A 20,696-nucleotide genomic window follows, 5' to 3' on the forward strand; every position below is an offset into this window, starting at 1 on the left:
GCTGGACCTTCCTGTCCTGGGAGTCGAGGCGGGGAGCGGTGTCCCCTTTCTGGCATTGGTGCTCTGCTCCGGGCACCTCAAGTCAGTCCAGTTTTGTTTTGATCTTCATTTCAAGGTAGTCAGTCACAGGAGCCAAGGGTGAATGGTGCGATTCGGGCTGGCTTTTGTTTCAGCCTTTAGGAGCTGGGGTTAAGGGCTTTGAAAAGGAGCCAGGCAGCTTGGCGGCTTTTCTCCTCCTGCTCAGAACGCTTCCACTTTCAGTTGTGAAAGAAAAACCAGGAAGTGAAGTCCCGGAGCACGTTAGAAAGCCTGGCCATGGCCTGACTCGGGACAGCTCACACAGGGCACAACTGGGGACGCTGGGAGCCGAGCCATCCCTCTGCATGGATGATCTGGAGCCAACCCATCCTTGGAGGAACTGGGGGTGAGGGAAGAGGGACAAGGATTCTGTGCCAGGAGGAACCCGGAGCCAGGAGACCCCATTTGCAGGAAGCGCCAACAGATGCGACCCCTTCACAGGGTAAGGGGACCTTCCTGAGGGAGTATTTAGCAAGGGGTCTTGTGAGCATGGGGCAGAGGCGAGGGGCCGCCCCAACCCCCAGCTTCAGCCAGTCTAGAGCCTGCTGTGTGCCTGGCACGTGTCAGCACTCTCTCTCTCTCTCCCAGCTCTCTAATGGACACTTTTAAACTGTCCTTATCAGGAGGGGTGAAGGGAAGGGGGAATGTGGGGCATGTGGACTGGATTTTCTTTCACCTGTCTCTCTTGGAGGAGATGGACCAGAACCGAGACCTCTTCAGTTTTCATTGTGAAATTTGACTCCTTCCTATGGTGAGAGCTAATGGGTGAGGGAGGGATGGATGGTTTCTGAACGGACTTAGATCAGTTTTAAGGGGTAGGGCCACATGTTGAATCTAAGGTGAACTTCAAGGACTTGGCGGGGGGGGGGGGGGCCTGTGTGGGTCAGTCAGTTAAGCATCTGACTCTCGGTTTCTGCTCAGGTCATGATCTCACGATTCACCAGTTTGAGCCCCGTGTCAGGCTCCGTGCTGACGGTGTGGATTCTCTATCTCCCTCTCTGATAACTCTCTCTCTCTCAAAATAAGTAAACTTTAAAAAAAAAAAAGAGTGAGCTTTGGGAAGGGACTCCATGGTTGGGGATTGCTACCTTCTGTGGGTATTAATCTTCTTTGGTGGTTTGAAAGGTAAGATTGAATCTGTCGATCTATCGCTCCAATTTGTAGATGATTGGTATTCTCTAACAGCAGCAGAGTCCTAAAAAATAAGACAATTTAGGGGCACCTGGGTGGCTCAGTCAGTTGAGCATCCGAGTCTTGATGTTGGCTCACGACATGATCTCACAACTGTGGTGTCGAGCCCCGTGTCGGGCCTGCTCAAGACTCTGTCTCTCCTCCTCTCTCTGCCCCTCCTCCACTTGCATGAATGCTCTCTCTTAAAATATATAAACTTAAAATAATAATAAAATGTCATTTGATTTTAAAAAGATTGATTTAGGGACACCTGGGTGGCTCAGTCAGCTAAGCATCTTTCTTCGGCTCAGACGATGATTTCACGGTTTGTGGGTTCAAGCTCCACGTCAGGCTCCGTGCTGACAGCTCAGAGCCTAGAGCCTGCTTTGGATTCTGTGTCTCCCTCTCTTTCTCTCTCGGTCCCTCCCCTGCTTGTGTGTTCCCTCTCTCTCTCTCCAAAACAAATAAACTTAAAAAAAAAAAGGTTTATTTAGTAAAAAATAAAAACAGAATAATTGGTTTCACTTGAACGCTCCCTTTCTACTGCAGCATGGGCGTTACTCTGTAGTGGTCCCCTCCAATTGATGAGTATTTGAGATGAACACAGAATCCTCTTAGAAGAGGCATGGTCTAAATTCTTGTGGGCGTCACTTGTGGGCTTGACACAATAAAAGGAACAAAAAATTAGAACAAGGGCCACAGATATTTATAGAACAGGCGGATCATAGAGTTAAATAGATGGTAGGTAAGAAAATGCAGATGGTGGGGTCTCTAGCAAAATGCAAGGTAGATGTACCCCCAGATAGAAACACATTCCAACTTAATTTAAAACAACAACAGGGGCACCTGGGTGGCGCAGTCAGTTAAGCGTCCGACTTCAGCCAGGTCACGATCTCGCGGTCCGTGGGTTGGAGCCCCGCGTCAGGCTCTGGGCTGATGGCTCAGAGCCTGGAGCCTGTTTCCGATTCTGTGTCTCCCTCTCTCTCTGCCCCTCCCCCGTTCATGCTCTGTCTCTCTCTGTCCCAAAAATAAATAAAAACGTTGAAAAAAAAATAAAAGAAAATAAAACAACAACACATGGCTAAGGCCAAACAGAATATTTCAGCCAGGTATTTGGCTAGGTCCTTACTTAACATAGTCTTCTCTCTCAGGCTATATTCTAACACTTCAGGGCAAAAACACCTACTATAATATTAGTATATGATTGAATGCCTCCGTGCTAAACATGCAGTGAGGGCCACAGATTCTATAGAGAGGCTCGGGGTCCGAGAATGAATGGAGAAGAGGAAGATGAGGCCAGTTAGAGTTAAGCACCAGCTCATAATAGCTGCTCTTAACATTTCATTAAGGCAACCTTATGACCTGGATGGTTTCACCATCTTACGGCTGAGAGAATTGGCTCAGGGAAATAAGTAGCTTTTCCAACATCAGAGATCAAAGCTGTCTGTGTGACACGAAAAACCATGGTCCAACCAGTCAGGTGCAGAGTTAGCCTTTGTTCAGATCTCTTAGAAAATTGCATTCGTGAAAAGGTTTTCCTGTGTGGTGACCTGGGCAGATCTTGACTTGACATACTTATTAATGCTTCTCAGGTTGACATTTTTCTAGAACTGCCAATGTTACAGCTACCGTTCGTTGACTGTTTCCTATGGGGCAGGGCTGGGCTTAGTCCTGGCGGGGTTATCTTTTAATCTTCGAAACGGTCCTGGGAGGCAGGTGGATTATTTCGCAGATGGGGAAACTGAGGCTTACAAGTACAGAAACTGGACACACTTAAGGGAAGGTAGAAACTGGGATTTGAATCCTGGCTCGTGTAGTACCGAAGGGCAAACTGTTCCAGTTTGTTCCAGTGAGTCTGTTCCTCTGTTCCAGTGAGCCTGGTCGAGTTTAGTGATGAAAGAACTAGAAACTGGGAGAAATCTCTCTTTTGAAAATCCTTCCCATTCAAATCCGTAGACAAAGAAAGCAGATTGGTGGGTGGTGCCAGGGACCGGGAAAGGAATCGGGAGTACCTGCTTAATGGGCCCAGGGTTTCCTTTAGGGGTGATGAAAGTATTTTGGAACTAGATAGAAGTGGTTGATTCCACAAAACTGTGAATGTACTAAATGCCACGGAATAATTCACTTTATTTAAAAGAAATTGTTTTTTGATGTATTTTTATTTTGGAGAGAGAGAGACAGAATGCAAGTAGGTGAGGTGGAGGCGCAGAGAGAGGGGGAGAGCCAGAATCCGAAGCAGGCTCCAGGCTCTGAGCTGTCAGCACAGAGCCCAACTCGAGGCTCGAACCCACGAACCGTGAGATCAGGACCTGAGCCGAAGTCGGACGTTTAACTGACCGAGCCACCCAGGCGTCCCCTCTCCCCGAAATTACTCACTTTAAATGGTTGATGGTATGTGAACTGCACCTGGGAAAAGAAAAAACAATCCTCTTGCCTCTGGGAAGGTGACTTACCAAACCAGGATTTGGCAATTGTTTACTAACCAGGAATGAAGTTTCTGTTCCTGTCTGTTTCCTATTTTTGGCCAGTAGATGCATGGACCCTCGGCTGGGGTGCAGTCTGAGGTGGTTCTCGTGCGTGGCAGCACCTTGCAAGGGGGACCTGTCCCCAGCAGCCCTGAGTCAGCCGTCATTGTTCTCAGCACACCTGCTGTAAATACGTCCAGGTCTTTCTCTCTTTTAAGCAACCATGCCTCTGCATCGAAAAAGGGCTCTCTCACTCACTCTTCCCCAGGACACAGGGCCTGATAGTTCCTAGGCTCTTAATCCATGATGTCTCAATAAACACATGAGATTTGGAGTTTGGAAGGCAAAGCAGCCCCTGTACTTCTGTGGTCAGGCCATAGTATTGACCCTCTTTGGGGGAGCTGGTAGCCAAACTCTGGGTCTCCGTGGGTCAGTCTCCTCTAGGATGTGTGAAGTGGTGGGTAGCTGTGGAAGAGGATGCAGGGGTGGGGTAGGCTCGGAGGAGATAGCTGGGTCAGAATTCAGAGGTGCATCATGCCCTCTGCAACGAGAAATCCTTCGTTTAAATAGAAACGAGGAGTTGCTAAGACCTTGGCTCACAAGGTGGAGGGCAGTGACAATATGAAGGTCTTGGTTTCTTCTCCTTCAGGAAGCCTCCAGGTAGGACACCTGGTACTTGGCCAGGAGTCCGGAACGGAGGGAAGCGGAAGTGGGAAAGAGATCCCGGCTTCCTGAGGACCTCTCATGACCAGCAGTGCCTAGAGGGCTCCGTATACAGTACCCCTTTTAAGTAGGAACGGTTACCTGTCCCCTTTTGCGTGCAGCTGAGGGACACTGACGCCATTGACTTTATGTAGCTATCCCCAGGGCCACGCGAGGGGCAGGGCTGTTGCTCTGGCACCTGGAAGGGCAATGGCCTTGAAAGTTTGTTGCTGTAAATGAGACTGTTGGCCATAAAGCTTGTTGTTTGCACTTTGAATCCGGTGACCTATGACCGGCGGCCAACCAGGTGATTTGAGGGCTGAGTCTGCAGGAGCTCTGGCAGGAAGGCCCCTTTCACAAAGTTTCAACTCACTGTTTTTCTCCTGCATGGGTGATGGGGGCCTAGCACTTTGTCCAGACTATCTTTTTACAGGCTCTCTTATCCAGTCCCGTGAAGTTCTGGTGCTGATCCTCCTGACCCCCGTTCTCATAATGAGCAACACACTTGGGAAGCCTTGAGGGGTGTTTGTTGAGACAAGGTTTCCTCAGGGTAGGGCTGCCGGGCTGTGGTTTGTTGGTAGATTAAGGTTGACTGTGTCAATCTGAGACCCAGATTGGGGGTCAGCCTATGGGTGGCTCAACCATCCTATGGTGTCTTCATGGACCGAGTTAAGAGGCTTGTGGTGTTTAATGTAATGAGGGCTTTTTTGTTAAATCCTACTCAACAGGGCAAGGCCTGGCACCCTAGGGCTCTCTGGTATTTATGAACTGAAATGGCTCTAGTTGAGTTGTAGTGTCTCCACCAGGCACCAGATATTGTCACCTTCAGTCTTCTTGGAGGCTTTTTCTCCCCCACCTTCCTTTCAACTCAAGATGGATCCTCTACTGCATCAGAAACACCCCTTCACTATTTCCCTTCCCCAGGTATCATGCTTATCCCACATCAGCGCCTTTAGTCGTACTCTACCTCTGCCCCCACATATGGGTGTTCCCCTCCCCTCCCTTCTCTGTGGAAAAAAAACCAGAGAGACAGAGATGACAGTTGAGAAAGATGGTTTGGTGACAGAATCATGGTTAGAATCCTAGTTGGGGACTTATTAGCCATTGGCCTAATTGGTGGGGTCATCCTCCTTGATTGACCCTGGAAATGACACCATTGGCCATAAACCTAGGAGATCGAGAGCCACACATCCTTGAGAGACTAGTCTCCACACAGCTAGTCCTGTCTACACTTGCGTCTCCCACACTGAATCCTTCTGTAAGTGTGTTCAATAGGCTCTCTGCACATGTGTAGAATCCTTCTGTAAGTGTTTCTCTGCACATGGCAAAGTGCTGGGCACACAGTTGGTCCAAGACCTTTTGTTTTCCTTTTTAAAATGAAATATGTAATTTTATAAATAAGATATAGAGAGTAAATCTCTCTCTTGCCACATGGACCTCTCCAGTCCACCAGATTCTGCCAAGACTGGTGTATATGCCATTAAGCATTTGTTTACTGCCTGGGGAATTGGTTTTGTCTCCTCCTTGACCGTGAGGTCCCAGCGTGCTTTCCGCACGCCGAACACACTGCCTGGCACATAGTAGGTGCTCAAATATTCAAACGCTTGTAGAATGAGTGACCCTTGAGCTCCTTCGGGTCAAGCTGCTTGGTGTGGTCAATGTCATGGCATGTGGCCCCTGGCTGTGGCGTTTCGGAAGAGGGCTCAGCCACCCCTGCCCCATCTGTGTGTGTAGGAGCACATTGGGTCCTTGTAGGACTGAATACTGCAACCTGTTTCCTTCAACAGATGTTCCTCCCTCGTTCTCTCCTCTGAACTTGTGCCATTGGTAAGCAAAAGGAACAAGTGACTCGCTGGGACCTAGAGGGTTCCTGCTGGACCTCAGGCTCTGTGCAGGGTGTAGTAGACCCTGAAGGCTCAGACAGCTACTGCCTGGGAACACTCACAGCCAAGGCGTCCACTGAGTCACAGGAAGCTTTCCCGAGGCCCAAACCTCAGGATAGAACGGAGCCGCCTCCGATTCGTACAAGCCTCCTGAGCTCTGGTTCCTGGAGCTTTCCCTGTGTGATTCAGCAGCAAAGATATTACCCATGGATATGCATTAAAAACATCCTGATTTATTTATAGCGTGCTTGCTCGCAGGCCAGGAAAACCATTTCAAGCCTAACCCTCCCCGTCTCCCTGCCAGCTGCCTTACAAATTGGAGTTGTTGGCTATGGCCTACCATTTGGGCGGGGAAGGGCAAGGCGTGTGACCTTGATATCGCTTTCCTGTTTTAATTAAACACTCACAGAATATTTCCATGCTGTGGAAATGACCGCTCAGTCACCCCCCGGGACTTCATAGGGGTCCCCTTTGGGAATACAGTCTCCCTGCTCTGTCCTGCCTGACCCCGTGGAGAGGAGGCGGCCCTCTGCCGTCTGCCTGGGGACATTGCCTGGTGTGTGTGCCTCCGAGCACACTGGGTGCCAGGCCCCAGATGGAGAGAGCGGTCTGTGTCCGGTGACCTGGAACTGCTTGCTGGAGAAGGCTGGCGCGAGTGGTGGCCTGAGCACCTGGGCAGCGGTGACTGGCTGGAAAGTCAACTGCCAACTCCTAGGTCAGGATCTTACGCCAGCCTCTTCTCGGCTCCTTGCAGTGAATGTTGAAAGGTGCCTTTTCAGGGCCCCTTTTGGCCCTGTGACTCAAACTTCACCTTTGCTCTCTTTATCTGCTAAAGAAATGGATGAAAAACGTTTCCACCCCCAGCGCTGCTGTCCGAACCGGCTCACTCTGTGGCTAAGAGGATTGCACACAACGCGAGCGCTCAGAACGGCCGCGTTCAGTGTGGCTTTGGTGGTGGGAAGGCTGCACTTGCAGAAATGAAGCTGAGGCCACGTTCTCAGGCACATGCACATGAAATGTCAACAACCGAGGTGGTGGAACTTTCTCGATCAGCTGCCTCAGGCCGAGGTGGGGTCATTTGGAGCTCTTGTTTGTTCTTGGGTTTTTGCTCGTCTTTTTTAAAGCAGTAAAGCACGCGTATTTCACGTTAAACAGCGCCTGCTCTCAAGTTACCTTCTTGATGAGACTTGCTTGAAAACTTAACCCCTGCTGTCCACAATCCTCTTCCCTGATTCTATTTTTTTTTTAATTCCATATACTATGCAATCTAGTCATTGGTCAGACTTGTCAAACTCCCCGAGAAAATACAACCCCACAAGGGCAGGGTTTTCACTGCCATGTCCCCAGCACCTGGAATGACACCAATATACAGTCAAGCCCTTAAATATCTCTTGGCTGAAGGATTGAATACTTGAAATTTTCAGGGAAAATCCACTCATGATTCCTCTTCTTCCATACATCTTTTCATATGAGGAATATACTTTCAGAAACACAAACACATAGGCATTTGTCCAAGTGTGGATTTTTTTTTCTTTCTACTCAGTAATGTATCATAGAGCCCTTTCCACATCAGTACATACAGATCTGCTTTATTCTTTATAATACCTGCCCAGAGCACACTGTGTGACAGTGCTCTGATTTATTTGGTTGCTCTCCTATCAAGGTAGGCTTTCCTGGTCTCCCGCATTATGAAAAAAAAAAAAAAAATCCTGTAGATGTAACAATAGTGAACAGAATAGCTGACACTTGATTCTATACACGAGGCACTGTTCTAAGTACTTTACAGGTACATTAACTCCTTTAATCACGAAGAAGATATTTTCATTGCCATTTTACAGATGAGAAACCACACAGGGCCACCTGGGTGGCTCAGTCGGTTGAGCATCCAACTTCAGCTGGGGGTCATGATCTTGCTGTTTGTGAGTTCGAGCCCCGTGTCAGACTCTGTGCTGACAGCTCAGAGCCCAGAGTCTGCTTCAGATTCTGTGTCTCCCTCTCTGTCTCTCTCTGCCCCTCCCCAGTTTGCACTCTGTCTCTGTCTGTCTCTCTGTCAAAAATAAAGATTAAAAAAAAAAATTTTTTTTTTTAAAGAAACCACACAGAGGTTATCTAGGGTAGGAGACCACATTCCTAACCAGTACCTTGAACAGCCATTTGTAATATATTTTATAGAACTGATGTCTTTCTACAGGATGAGTCACTAGTAGGGTCATTAGTGCAAAGGGCACACGTTTTAAATTGTGTTAGAAGGCAATGAGCATGTCTTTAAGGAGACTGCACCTAATTTACGTTTCCCTAATAGTGCATTTTACACTATTTCATCTTTGCTACTCTTATGGGTGGGGAAAAAGACATTTCATTTAAATTTGCATTTATTAAATGATAAGCGAAGATGAATGTCTTTCTCATAAATAATGTTTTGCTGTGAACATTCTGGTTGTGACCTTTGCTTTGTGTTTTATTGTGTTTGTTGTGTTTTGTTTTTTGTTGACTTCTAAGCATTCCTTATTGAGGAAATGAGCTCTTTAGATAGGCAAAGTATTTGATACTTTTCCCAGTTTATCTTTGTCTCTGGTATCTTTCCTGCAAGGCAAATATTTTTAAAAATTTTATGTAAGCTTGCCAACATTTTCATTTACAGCTTCTAGGCTTTGTGTCTATCTCAAGTCTTCCTCCTACCAGAATTATAAAAAGAAAACATTCTCTCATACTTTTTATCCCCAAATACTCTTACGGTTGTCATTGTTTCATATTTAAGTCTTTGATCCATCCTGAGCTAATTTTTGTTGGGGGGGTAAGACAGTGATCAGCTTGATGTCTTTTCTCTGAATGGCTAGCCAGTTGTCTTGATACTTTTAAGTGAAAAAAAATCTATCTTTATTTGAAATGCAATTTAGTATATGTGAATATATCCCCTGGGAGTTTCAGGATCATTTTGTTACAGAGTTTCGTGTATTCATGATCAATAGAAAACTTCTCTAGCTCTATCAGAAGCAAATGTGGTAATGTTGAACTCTCTGGTCCCCCCCTAGCCCCAATTCCTGTTGGTTTTCAAAACTTTTCTGATTCTTGGGGCACCTGGGTGATTCAGTCGGTTGAGCCTCTGACTCTTGCTTTTGGGTCAGGTCATGATCCCACAGTTGGTGGGTTTGAGCCAGGCATCAAGCTCCGTGCTGACAGTGTGGAGCCTGCTTGGGATCTCCGTCACCCTCTCTCTGCCCTACCTCTGCTAGTGCTTGTCTGTTCTCAAATTAAATAAATAAACTCTAAAAAAAAATTCTGACTTTTATTAATAAGCTTTATTTTTCTGGGTGGACTTTATTTTTTTAAATTTTTTAAATGTTTATTTTTGAGAGCGAGAGACAGAGTATGAGTTGGGGAGGAGCAGAGAGAGAGGGAGGCACAGAATCCAAAGCAGGCTCCAGGCTCTGAACTGTCAGCACAGAGCCTGCTACGGGACTTGAACTCATGAACCATGAGATCATGACCTGAGCCAAAATGGGAGGCTTAACAGACTGAGCCACCCAGGCACCCCTCTGGCTGAACTTTAGAATCAACTTTTTATTTCCCAAGTAATTCTGTTGGTTCTTATTAAAGTTACATTAAATGTATAGATACATTTAGGAATATGGGGTCCTCTTGACTATCTCAAGCATGCGTTTCCAGTTTTCAAGCCTTTCTTATGTCCCTCAGATCTAAACTTTTTAAATAGAGACTTTACACATTTATTCTTTTTAAAAAAAAATGTTTATTTTTAAGAGAAAGAAAGAGAGAGATGGTGAGTGGAGAAGGGGCAGAGAGAGAGGGAGACATAGAATCTGAAGCAGGCTCCAGGGTCCAAGCTGTTAGCAAGGAGCCCAATGCAGGGCTCAAACCCGTGGACCACAAGATCATGACCTCAGCCGAAGTCAGACGCTTAACCGACTGAGCCACCCAGGCGCCCCTACACGTTTACTCTTATATATGCTATTGTGAATGACTTTTACCCCATTACTTTTGAATCAGCTATTTGCATGAAATGAAGGAAAGCTATTGAGTTTCTAGCTACCAATTTGGTAACTAGCCACGTTATTGAATTATTTCATGGCTTCTAATTGCCTCTTATTTCCTTAGAGAGTTTTTAGGACTCCCTCCCAGCTGTTTTTTTTTTTTTTAATTGGGAAATATGACAACAAATTTTATCTCAGATATAACCGAATGTTGGCCCTTCTGACCTTTACATCATTTTAAATAGTATGAGTAGCTGAGATTGACCTCTTTTGAAGTCAATGCTTTTCCAATATCAGGGTTTTCTGACTGTTTAAGTTTTAAGAAACAGTATCATATCTTTCATTTCTCAAAAGCAGAAAACTATATTTGATGCAGAAGAGTAAACTGATGTAAGAAAAGGTGGAAAACCCTTAGCTCCAGACCTCTGAAGATACTGGGTGAAGGGTCTTGAAATAGAATGCACATCTGCTTCATGTTCACTGCATATTAAGGAAAAGTTATTTTCATGAAGCTATTTGTATGTTTGTAATGCTCTGTTGACCTTTTGCCATTACTTTGGAATTTGTCTAGAAATATTAACTATGTGGTTAAGAACTGAGGTGGAAGCTTCCTACATTGGAGGGGGAGGCAGGGATTTGGGGAAACTAACAATGGAGCCTGGGCAGGTGATTTAAAGCCCAACTAAGAAAGCATAACTTTCATATACAGCCTCCTAAATAACACACAGGCCCCTCTGGAGTCATTATGAGTCGTAAAGGCTTGTGACCTAGTCCCTAGAAGAAACTAAGTGATTCAGTACAGAAGAATGTGTTAACTAATTGGGAATAAGAACCTGGGGACTCTGGTCTCCCTTTTAATGAGCTCTCTGTCACCACAAAATGAGTCCATACATGTAGGGGAACAGAGAAACCAATTAAATCCAAATTAGTATACTATTCTAGAAGGTAGATTTTTTTTTCCCCAAAAGCTTATGATTGCAATTTATATTTCGTTACCACACAGAAAATAGTTAGTTCTTCAGGCCTAGAAGCAAAGATAATTTGCCTTATTGTTCTTTGACACAATTATTTTTTCTAGGCTGGATTTCCTGCTCACTTACTACTGTAGATGACATCATTTGATAAGATTCATCTTGTAGAGTCTTTCAAGCTCAGAGGTATATACTCATCCTGAGTAGTCCTGGGTATGTGTTAGAAATGCCTCCTTTTCACCCCCTACCATTCCTAACCCCATACTGTGCCAAATACTGATATGGGAGTACCTATCTCAATATTGGCCAGAGTGACTTTTGATGATCTAAGATCTGGGAGTTTGAGTTTTAGGAAGGGAAACGTGGTCTAACAGAGGATTTAAAGCAAACAGTTCTAAACCAGAAAACTGGCCATTTATTCAAGAACCACTCATCAAAAGCTAACTATGTGCCAGAAATGGTGGAGGCATTGGAGATACAATAGTGCACAAAACAAAAATCTCTGTTCTAGTTAGAACATCAGTTCAGTAGGGACAACGGATGATAAGGGACTAGGACTATTTCAGATAGTGAACAGTATCATGGAGAAGAGAAAGCAAGGTTCTGTGGTAGTGACTGGAGTGGAAAAGGCAATATTAAGTAGGGTGATCAGAGAGAGTCAGTCTCTGAGGAGGTGACATTTGAGTTGAGGCCCAGCCTATAAGTATTACACACTGTTTCAGATCCGGGGAATAGTGTTTCAGGCAAAGGGAAGAGCAAATACAGAAGCTTGAAGGGAATTGACATATGGGTGGAAACCTGAATTCATGTAGGAAAAATAAGATCTTTCAAAGAAAAGGGACTACAAAACAATATTTGTAAGTCAAAGATAACCTGAAAGCTTCATGGCAATAAACATAATTGACCAAAAACTAGAATAGTAGAAGGGTCCATTTGGGGACTTCATTCACAGAAAATGAGACTTCATGAAGAAATGGTGGCCCAAATCCTCAAAGGAGCAAAACTCTGAGCTGAATATGGGGTAGTCATAACCTAGACACGGGGGCTGGTCCTGGGAGCTTGCAAGCAGGTATAAAGGTGGAAGGTATCCTTCAGCTAGCTTGGGAACTAAATGTGTCAGGAGCCAGGAGACGAGTGACTTCATACCACAGAGGAGGGAAGACCCTGGAGGGAGCCAAGGGGAGGACTGGGGACAAATGGACATGCTGGTGTAAGGGACTACAGCATGTCACTATCGCCACGTCAAAAAGTGAAGGAAGCTTTCCACCTGGGGCCATCCTAACCATTTTAATGTGTAGTATGGCTTGCTCAACAATCTGTAGATGACCTGGAACAGGCACTCCTAACGTACGGTGTAACACAGCTCTCTTTCCTCTTTGCCACCGTCACACTTTCCCCTCCTCCATTCCTTCCCAAATAGTGATATAAAGAGAGAAGGAAATGCTGCCACATCAACTCCTTGTGGAGGGTTCCACGGAATGACTGAACCAGAATTGTAATTTGAGTGACAAAGGACACGTGACAAAAGAGACAGTAGATTTTCTCCTCATTTACTTGAACGTATCTGGAAATTGTAATGGATTCATTCTAAAGGTTGGGATGATAACCAGAGCTTCCCAGTTCAGTAGTGGTGTAGCCCAAAGGTTTTACCATCTCTTGGGCTCTCAGCTTCTCCCAACTGAACAATGAGAGAGTTACGTGATATAGTTGCAAATCCTCTCTGGCACTAGCATCATAAGGTTAAAAATATGTATATGTCTTAAGAAGGCTATCCAGACTACTGAATGGGAGCAGGGGAACCTGGGTCGCTCAGTTGATAGAGCATCTGACTCGATCTCAGGGTCACGAGTTAAGGCCCACACTGGGCTTAGAGCCTACTTAAAAAAAAAAAAAGAAAGAAAGAAAGAATGGGAGAAAATATTGGCAAATCATATATCTGATAAGGGTCTAGTATCCAGAATATGTAAAGCACTCTTACAACTCAACAACAAAAAGACAAACCACCCAATTTAAAAATGAGCGAAGGACTGTAATAGATCTTTCTTCACAGAAGAAATACAAATAGTCAACAAGCATATGAAAAGATGTTCAACATCATTAGTCATTAGGGAAATGGTATTTCATAACTAGTGGGATGGCTATTATCAAAACCCCCCAGAAAATAGTAAGTGTTGGTGAGGATATAAAGAAATCAGAACTGTCTTTTGCTGTTTGGAATGTAAAATGGCACAGCCATTGTGGAAGACATTTTGGTGATTCTTCAAAAGGTTTAAATGTAAAATTACCATGTGACCCAGTAATTCCATTTCTAGAAATTTACCGTAAAGAACTGAAAATAGGTATTCAAGCAAAATCTGCATACAAATGTTCATAGCACTGGTCACCATTGCCAAGATGTAGGAACAACCCCGATATCTACCAGCTGATGAATGAATCCGTAAAATGTCTGTCTACACAATGGAATGTTATTCAGCCATAAGAAATGAAGTATTACTATATGCTATAACGTGGATAAACCTTGTAAATATGCTGAGAAATGTCAGACACAGAGAGTCCCATATAGACGATTCATTTATGTGAAATATTAAGAATTTGTAAGTCCATAGAAACAAAGTACATCAGTGGTTGCCAGGGGCTGAGGAGGAAGGGGAGAGGGGGACTAACTGCTTAAGAGGCACTTGGGTTTTTTTTTTTTTGCGTGATGAAAATGTTTTGGACCTAACTAGACGTGATAGTTGTACAACATCATGAATGTACTAAATGCTGCTGAATTGTACATTTTATTTAAAAAAAAAAATTTTTTTTTTTAACATTCATTTAGTTTTGAGACAGAGAGAGACAGAGCATGAACAGGGGAGGGGCAGAGAGAGAGGGAGACACAGAATCTGAAACAGGCTCCAGGATCTGAGCTGTCAGCACAGAGCCCGATGCGGGGCTCGAACTCACGGACCGTGAGATCATGACCTGAGCCAAAGTCGGACGCTTAACCGACCAAGCCACCCAGGCGCCCCTGAATTGTACATTTTAAAACGACTGGGTGCCTGGGTGGTTTAGTCGGTTAAGCGTCCGACTCTTGGTTTCAGCTCAGGTCATGATCTCACAGTTCAGTTTGTGAGGGGCTGACAGCATGAAGCCTGCTTGGGATTCTCTGCCTCCCTCTCTTTCTGCTCCTCCCCCCCCCCCCCACCGACTGCTCTCAAAATAAATAAACTTTTAACAATGTGGAGAGGCAGAGAGGAGCTGTCTGATATTCTGCACATGTCCTATTTGAGTTCAATATCTGATTTACAATAGCAAACAAAGTGAGTAAGCTATTTCACTTGACAAATAGATATATCTCTCAGTGTCTTCTGCAAATAAAATCCCTTGCCAATGCAAGCAAGGTACTTCACTCTCCTGAAGCTGTGGGCTTGGCTTTCATAAGTATCTCCCTTGTTTGTATCCAAGTGGCCAGTCTCATCACATCTGTGGGCTGTATAACTTCAGTATGTCTGAAAGGAAGGCTTCAGAATTGACAGACCATGGTCCAGATTAATCCAGATGTCTTTTTGTTCATCCCATACCAGACTCTTACTGCTTGGGCCTGTAGTTAAAACTGAGGATTCATAAAAATCCAGTGTGCTAGGTTATCTAGGGAGAACAAAATCTGATGATCTCGTGATCGTGGGTTCACATTACCGTGTGGTAACAACCAGCCCGGGTCGACAGCAGGTGCTGACTTTGCTCTGGTCATGGGTTCTGTCTCTCTCCTTGCCTCTCTCTGTGCTGTCTGCCCAACTCTTCGACCACTCTCCTCCCCGCATCCCTGGCTGCCACCTGCCACAGAAATTTCACCTCTAGCCCTTCTTTTGAAGACAACATTTGCAAAATCTCTTGTTAAAATGTAAATCTGCCGTCTGCAAGAAGGGAGCAAAAGTCCTCAGTGTGACAGGCTGTTCTCATAGGTGAGAAGGAGAGTGAAGGTAAGAATATCTTAATTTGAAGGTGAGATTAGGACAGAGGAGAGAATCCCAGATCAGAAGCTATTAGCTTGTGGCAGTGTCCCCAAGCTCAGGAACCAGGCTGGCGGTGGCAGGATGGGTGAGCACAGAGCAGGTCTCTCCTCGCTTCAGCTCTGCTACCTGCTTTGTCAATTTCATAATTTTCCCTGGGGCGGCCCCGCCTCCCCGCCTGGGGTGGCTGGCTCTTGAACACATTCTGTCGCCCCGAGTGCCACTTCACAAGTCCAGGACAGGCTGGATTCTAAAAATCCCAGCTCTCACAATCCTGGCAGGCGGTCACAGTAGGTAGCACCACCAGTCCTTATGTGACCTAGCACCTGTGGGGCCTTGCCTTTGTTTTTATTTTGTCGTCTTTTTCTTCCCCTAAACACAATGTGGAAGACACCAAGGAGTTGGGGACAGTCATCCCAGTCTCTGGAAGGTCAGTTTTCCTCCATAAAATGGCTCCAAATTCAGGTAATAGCTAATCAGGGAGCAGAAAAATGCTAAGATGGCTGAAGCATTCTTGTGACCATGCCTGCTCCCACACACAATTCCTGAGCTCGGTTAGCCTTTGCTGGGGTGGAGGGAGAAAGTTCCAGACGCCAGCTAATGGCAACAGCCCCAAAGTTCTCAGAGTTCTCAGGGCAACTATGATCTTTATCTGATGAAACTTGTTCTCTCAGGCTTGCTTTGTTCTCTCAATTTTAAAGTGGGAATGTTTGGTCTCATCTCTGAGATACTATTCCATAGGGTCCTGCAGTAAACTTTTTTTTTTAATAGAATTTATTGTCAAATTGGCTTACATACAACACCCAGTGCTCATCCCAACAAGTACCCTCCTCAATGCCCATCACCCACTTTCCCCTCTCTTCCACACCCCCCACTGTCAACCCTCAGTTTGTTCTCTGTATTTAAGAGTCTTTCATGGTTTGCCTCCCTCTCTGTTTGTAACTATTTTTTCCCTTTCCCTTCCCCTGTGGTCTTCTGTTAAGTTTCTCAAGATCCACATATGAGTGAAAACATATGATATCTGTCCTTCTCTGACGGACTTATTTCACTCAGCATGATACCTTCTAGTTCCATCCACGTTGCTATAATGGCATGATTTCATTCTTTCTCATTGCCAAGTAGTATTCCATTGTATATATAAACCACATCTTCTTTATCTGTTGAATCTTAGAGGTGACAGTAAAGGCAATTCAGAATTTGTGTTCTTGAGAACACTCAGATGTTCCTTTGCCGTCACCTCTACGGTTCCAGCCAGATTCAGTCTCTTTGAACCCCAAAGCTAGACTCGGGATGAAAGAGGGGTTTTGCAGATTTTTATGGGGAAGCGGCAGCAGGAAATGCTGAGTGAACTTGGACAAGTCACTTTACCCTTGGGAGCTCTGATTTGCTTATCTGTAAAATGCTATGTCATGACATTGGTTGGATTAAATTCCATGATTTTCGCAAACAATCCAGTCTAAAAACTGTGAGGCAAGAGATGGAAGAGATGGCCTTAGCCAGAGTAAATTTCTAGGACTTGCCCAAACACTAGCTCCTTTTACTAGAGCAGTTTGAAGCCAGACATCGCTAGAAGCTACAAGAAAAGCTGGGTTGGAGAAAAAGCTTTGCTGCTTTCAGTTCCCTGAGATCTCCTCCTGGCCTCAATCTTCAGTGCTCACTTGCTACCATGCATCAGGTGCATTTTCCAGCACCCTTTCCATGTACCTGGCTGACATTGCCTCCGGTAAAAATGGTTTCTCCAAGGCTCCCTGGAGGAAAGGACATTGGACACAGCAAGCTGAGATGCTGTTGATCCCTGAGACTCTCCCGATGCTTCAAGAAAGAAAGCAATGAGCAAGGTGTAGCTGGTCAGCAGGAAATGTCATTCATGCAGAAAGCTTGATTTTTAAAATCTGCTCTGTCACCTCTACAGAGGTTCCCTGTTCTGTTTGTTTTATACTAGAAAAATCCAGCCAGAAGAGTCCTTCCTGACCCTCGGTCTAGCTGGGCAGGAGAAGCTCTCCAGAGTGCCCTCCTCTGACAACCAGCTTAGTTTGGATCCAGAAAGGCTTCTTCTAGGCCCTGTTGGGCCAAAAAACAAAAAGGCAATCATTTTGCAAAATTGTCTAGGAAATGATTAACCTGTTTCCTTTAATCATTTCTGCCTTGTGGGAGGACAGTCAAGTTGTGGCCAGGCGGGGTGGGGGGAGGGTAGAGAATGCACTGTATTATTTTCAACTTTGCTAAAGTAAACAGTAAGAGAAATTCTGTCCTGAGAGAGGTCCAACCCTGGTTTGTTGGAGGATTAGATATGCGCGAGTGCATGCGTGTATGTGTGTGCGTCCTTTTGTAAACACGACTGTCGAGTAAAAAAATATATATATGGCCGTTTCCTCTAACTTTTTCTTTCTTCTTTCTTTTCTTTTTTTTTTTAAGGCCTGAATTTCCTGCTGCTATTCACAAAGATGCTTTTTATCTTTAACTTCTTGTTTTCTCCACTTCCAACTCCGGCACTCATCTGCATCCTGACCTTAGGAACTGCCATCTTCCTGTGGCTGATCAACAGACCGCAGCCAGTCTTCCCTCCTGTGGATTTGAACAACCAGTCGGTGGGAATCGAGGTAACTGACCAATCCTCTTTGTAGTTTGATCAAGCGCAAAATGTAATCCAAGTCCTTGGCATAACTCAGGAGGAGAATCAGGTATAGCATTGGAAAGGAAGCATTTTAGGTTAACCATCGCCAGAAAAATCTACAAATTTCAACTTCTATTACTGGCGTACTTTCTTTTTAACAGCCATAAAACCACAGCTAGGTTTTAGGATGCTAATAATCTGGATCAGGGTTGGTCAACTACAGCCCGTGGGCAGAATCCACCTTTATGTGAGCAACTAGCCAGCTAAGAATGGTTTTTACATCTTTTAAGAGATGTTAACCAAATAAAAAGAGATGTGCACTACGAAGCCCCAAGTTTTTACTATGTAGCCCTCTATGGGAAAATTTTGCTGACCTGTTATCTAGGTGATAGAGCCAGTGTTGGTGGCAGGAGAAAGCCGTCATTGAGATACCCAATACCTGAGAATGGTAAAGAGGTTATTTCCTGAAGTTAAATTCTGGCTTTGGGTCCATATTCATTCTTGAAACTGGCAGAAGCTGAAGAGGGCTTTTCGCCTCAATTCCCCAACTTTCAGCAAGTCACACAGCTTCCTACCTCTCTGAGCAAAGGCAGAGCTCCCAGAATGTTCTCTTCCTCATTTTTCACATCCATTCCTTTTCAGAGAAGAAAGCATTTTTGTTCCTTTATAAGGCTAACCTCTTCTGATCTTTTCAGGAACTTCTTTCCTCTACTCGAGAATCTCCTCCAAGCTGCCTCCACTCTCCACCACCCCCACTTTCATCCTGGGATGTTTGCACATTCTTCGTTAACATCTTCCTATGCTGCTCATCCTGCGGCTTCAGATCACCACCTCCTTTCAATCCTCCCATTTTCCACCAGAGTTCTTTAAGAATAGCCTGTCGATGTCCTTTTCTGACCATTGACCCGCTGAGATCTCACCTGTGTTACTACCATTTCCCCAAACTCCTCTGGCTCACGTATAACCTAACTTCAACATTCAATGATTTCTCCTTCAGCCTTCCTCTCACTTGACTTGAGAATTCATCTTTCTTAAAACTTCTCTTTTTGTCTTTCATAATACCCTTCAGTGAGATCTCTTCCTAATTGCAAGACAGTGTTTGTTACTTAGCTTCTTTCCTCCCCCTCGTCTAGAGTTTCCATCTCACCATCTCTTGATTTCTCTAACACAAGGGTTGGTGAACACGCTCTATAAGGACAGACGGTGAGTAGTTTAGGCTCTGCAGGCCACACGGACTCTGTTACAACTACTCAGCTCTGCTGCCGTAACATGAAATCACCAGACAGCATGTAAATGAATGAGCATGTTGTGTTCCAATAAGCCTTTTTTGTAAAACCAGATGACAAGCCAGATACGGCCCCAGATTATAGTCTGCCAATCCCCAGCTGAGGAAATCCCTCGTTCACGACTTGAACTTGTACCTAAAAGGTTACTTTTTAAAATTTTTAAAAATGTTTTTATTTATTTTTGAGACAGAGACAGAGCATGAGCAGGGGAGGGGCAGAGAGAGAGAGAGGGAGACACAGAATCCGAAGTAGGCTCCAGGCTCCGAGCTGTCAGCACAGAGCCCGACGCGGGGCTCAAACTCACAGACTGTGAGATCGTGACCTGAGCCAAAGTCAGGCGCTTAACCGACTGAGCCACCCAGGCGCCCCTGTACCTAAAAGGTTATGACACCTGAATCTAACTTTCTAGTTCTGAAATCTCCCCAGTTCCAGTCCATCTCAGTGACACTCAAATTCAGCAAATCTCTATATTTCATAGCTTCTCCCTTATGCACACACACACACATTTTCCTGTTTCCCCTTCTGCTCTCAGTTAAGTGCATCTCTTCTCATCCAGTTACCAAAAGTTGAGTCTGAATCATCTTTCCTTCTTCCTTCTTCCTTATAAACAAAGAGTTAAGACCCTATCTTCCTTTGCTAGACAGGGAACTTTGTTGTTGACGTCTTGAGTTAATGTGACATCTCCTGGAAATCTTCCCTGATGCTCTAGACTAAGTTAGATCTCTTGTTATAACCTCATGTGTTATCCCCTGTACTTTTTGGCCCTTTTCTCGGCAGTAACTTACATTTTTAGGCATATCCCCAGCCACAATACCATCCCTTTTTAACACCTTGCTCTCTAGCTATCCACCAGGCTTGGCAATGTGTCTTCTCACCTCTGCGTCTTTATCCAGACCGTTTCTTCACTCTGAATTGTTCTCCTTTTCCTCCCCTCTACCAAAGTTACCAAACTATAACTTTTTGGTAGGGGCATCTGGGTGGCTCAGTTTGCTGGGCCTCCAACTTCAGCTCAGATCATGATCTCACGGCTCATGAATCTGAGCCCCGCATTGGGCTCTGTGCTGACAGCTCAGAGCCTGGAGCCTGCTTCGGATTCTGTGTCTCCCTCTCTCTCTGCCCCTCCCCTGCTCACACTCTGTCTCTCTCTCTCTCAAAAATAAATAGACATTACAAAAAATTTTAAGAAACACCTAATCCCTAAGAATAAAATTACATTAAAAAAACTTTTTGGTAAATGCTTACTTATCTTCAAAGTCTCTATTAAGTATTATTTCTTTGCAACCTTTCTACTTAACCCAGAGTGGGTAGCATTATTCATCTCCCAGAATGTACATTGGTATTACAGTGTGCACATCACAGTATTGTAGTCGCATGTTTTCCCTTTTCACCTCCACTCCGTAGACTCTCATTTATGAGATGCTGATGGATAGTGACTTTGTCTTAACTCACTTTGCATCTGCAGTATTTGCACAGGGCTGGAACATAGTATGCATTTGACAGATGTTTAAACTTGGTGTGATTTTTTTAAAATATAAAATTATAGTAT

At 44.8% G+C, this 20,696-nt stretch overlaps 1 protein-coding gene across 3 annotated transcripts in view; it reads left to right on the forward strand.

Moving 5' to 3' along the window:
• The first annotated feature begins 280 nt into the window (after positions 1 to 280).
• ACSL5 (acyl-CoA synthetase long chain family member 5) overlaps positions 281 to 20,696 on the forward strand; it is a 40,246-nt gene continuing 19,830 nt past the window's right edge. For all 3 annotated transcript variants that reach the window (XM_047073438.1, XM_047073436.1, XM_047073439.1), the window contains exons 1-2: positions 281 to 520; positions 17,666 to 17,850. In XM_047073438.1, the coding sequence (XP_046929394.1) occupies positions 388 to 520; positions 17,666 to 17,850 (318 nt within the window). In that variant the 5' untranslated portion in view covers positions 281 to 387. The remainder of the gene's footprint in view (positions 521 to 17,665; positions 17,851 to 20,696) is intronic.

Source organism: Lynx rufus, unplaced genomic scaffold (assembly GCF_022079265.1).
Source record: "Lynx rufus isolate CCGP_SWC_20201006 ecotype Redwood Valley unplaced genomic scaffold, mLynRuf1.p SCAF_11, whole genome shotgun sequence".
Classification (NCBI taxonomy): domain Eukaryota; kingdom Metazoa; phylum Chordata; class Mammalia; order Carnivora; family Felidae; genus Lynx; species Lynx rufus.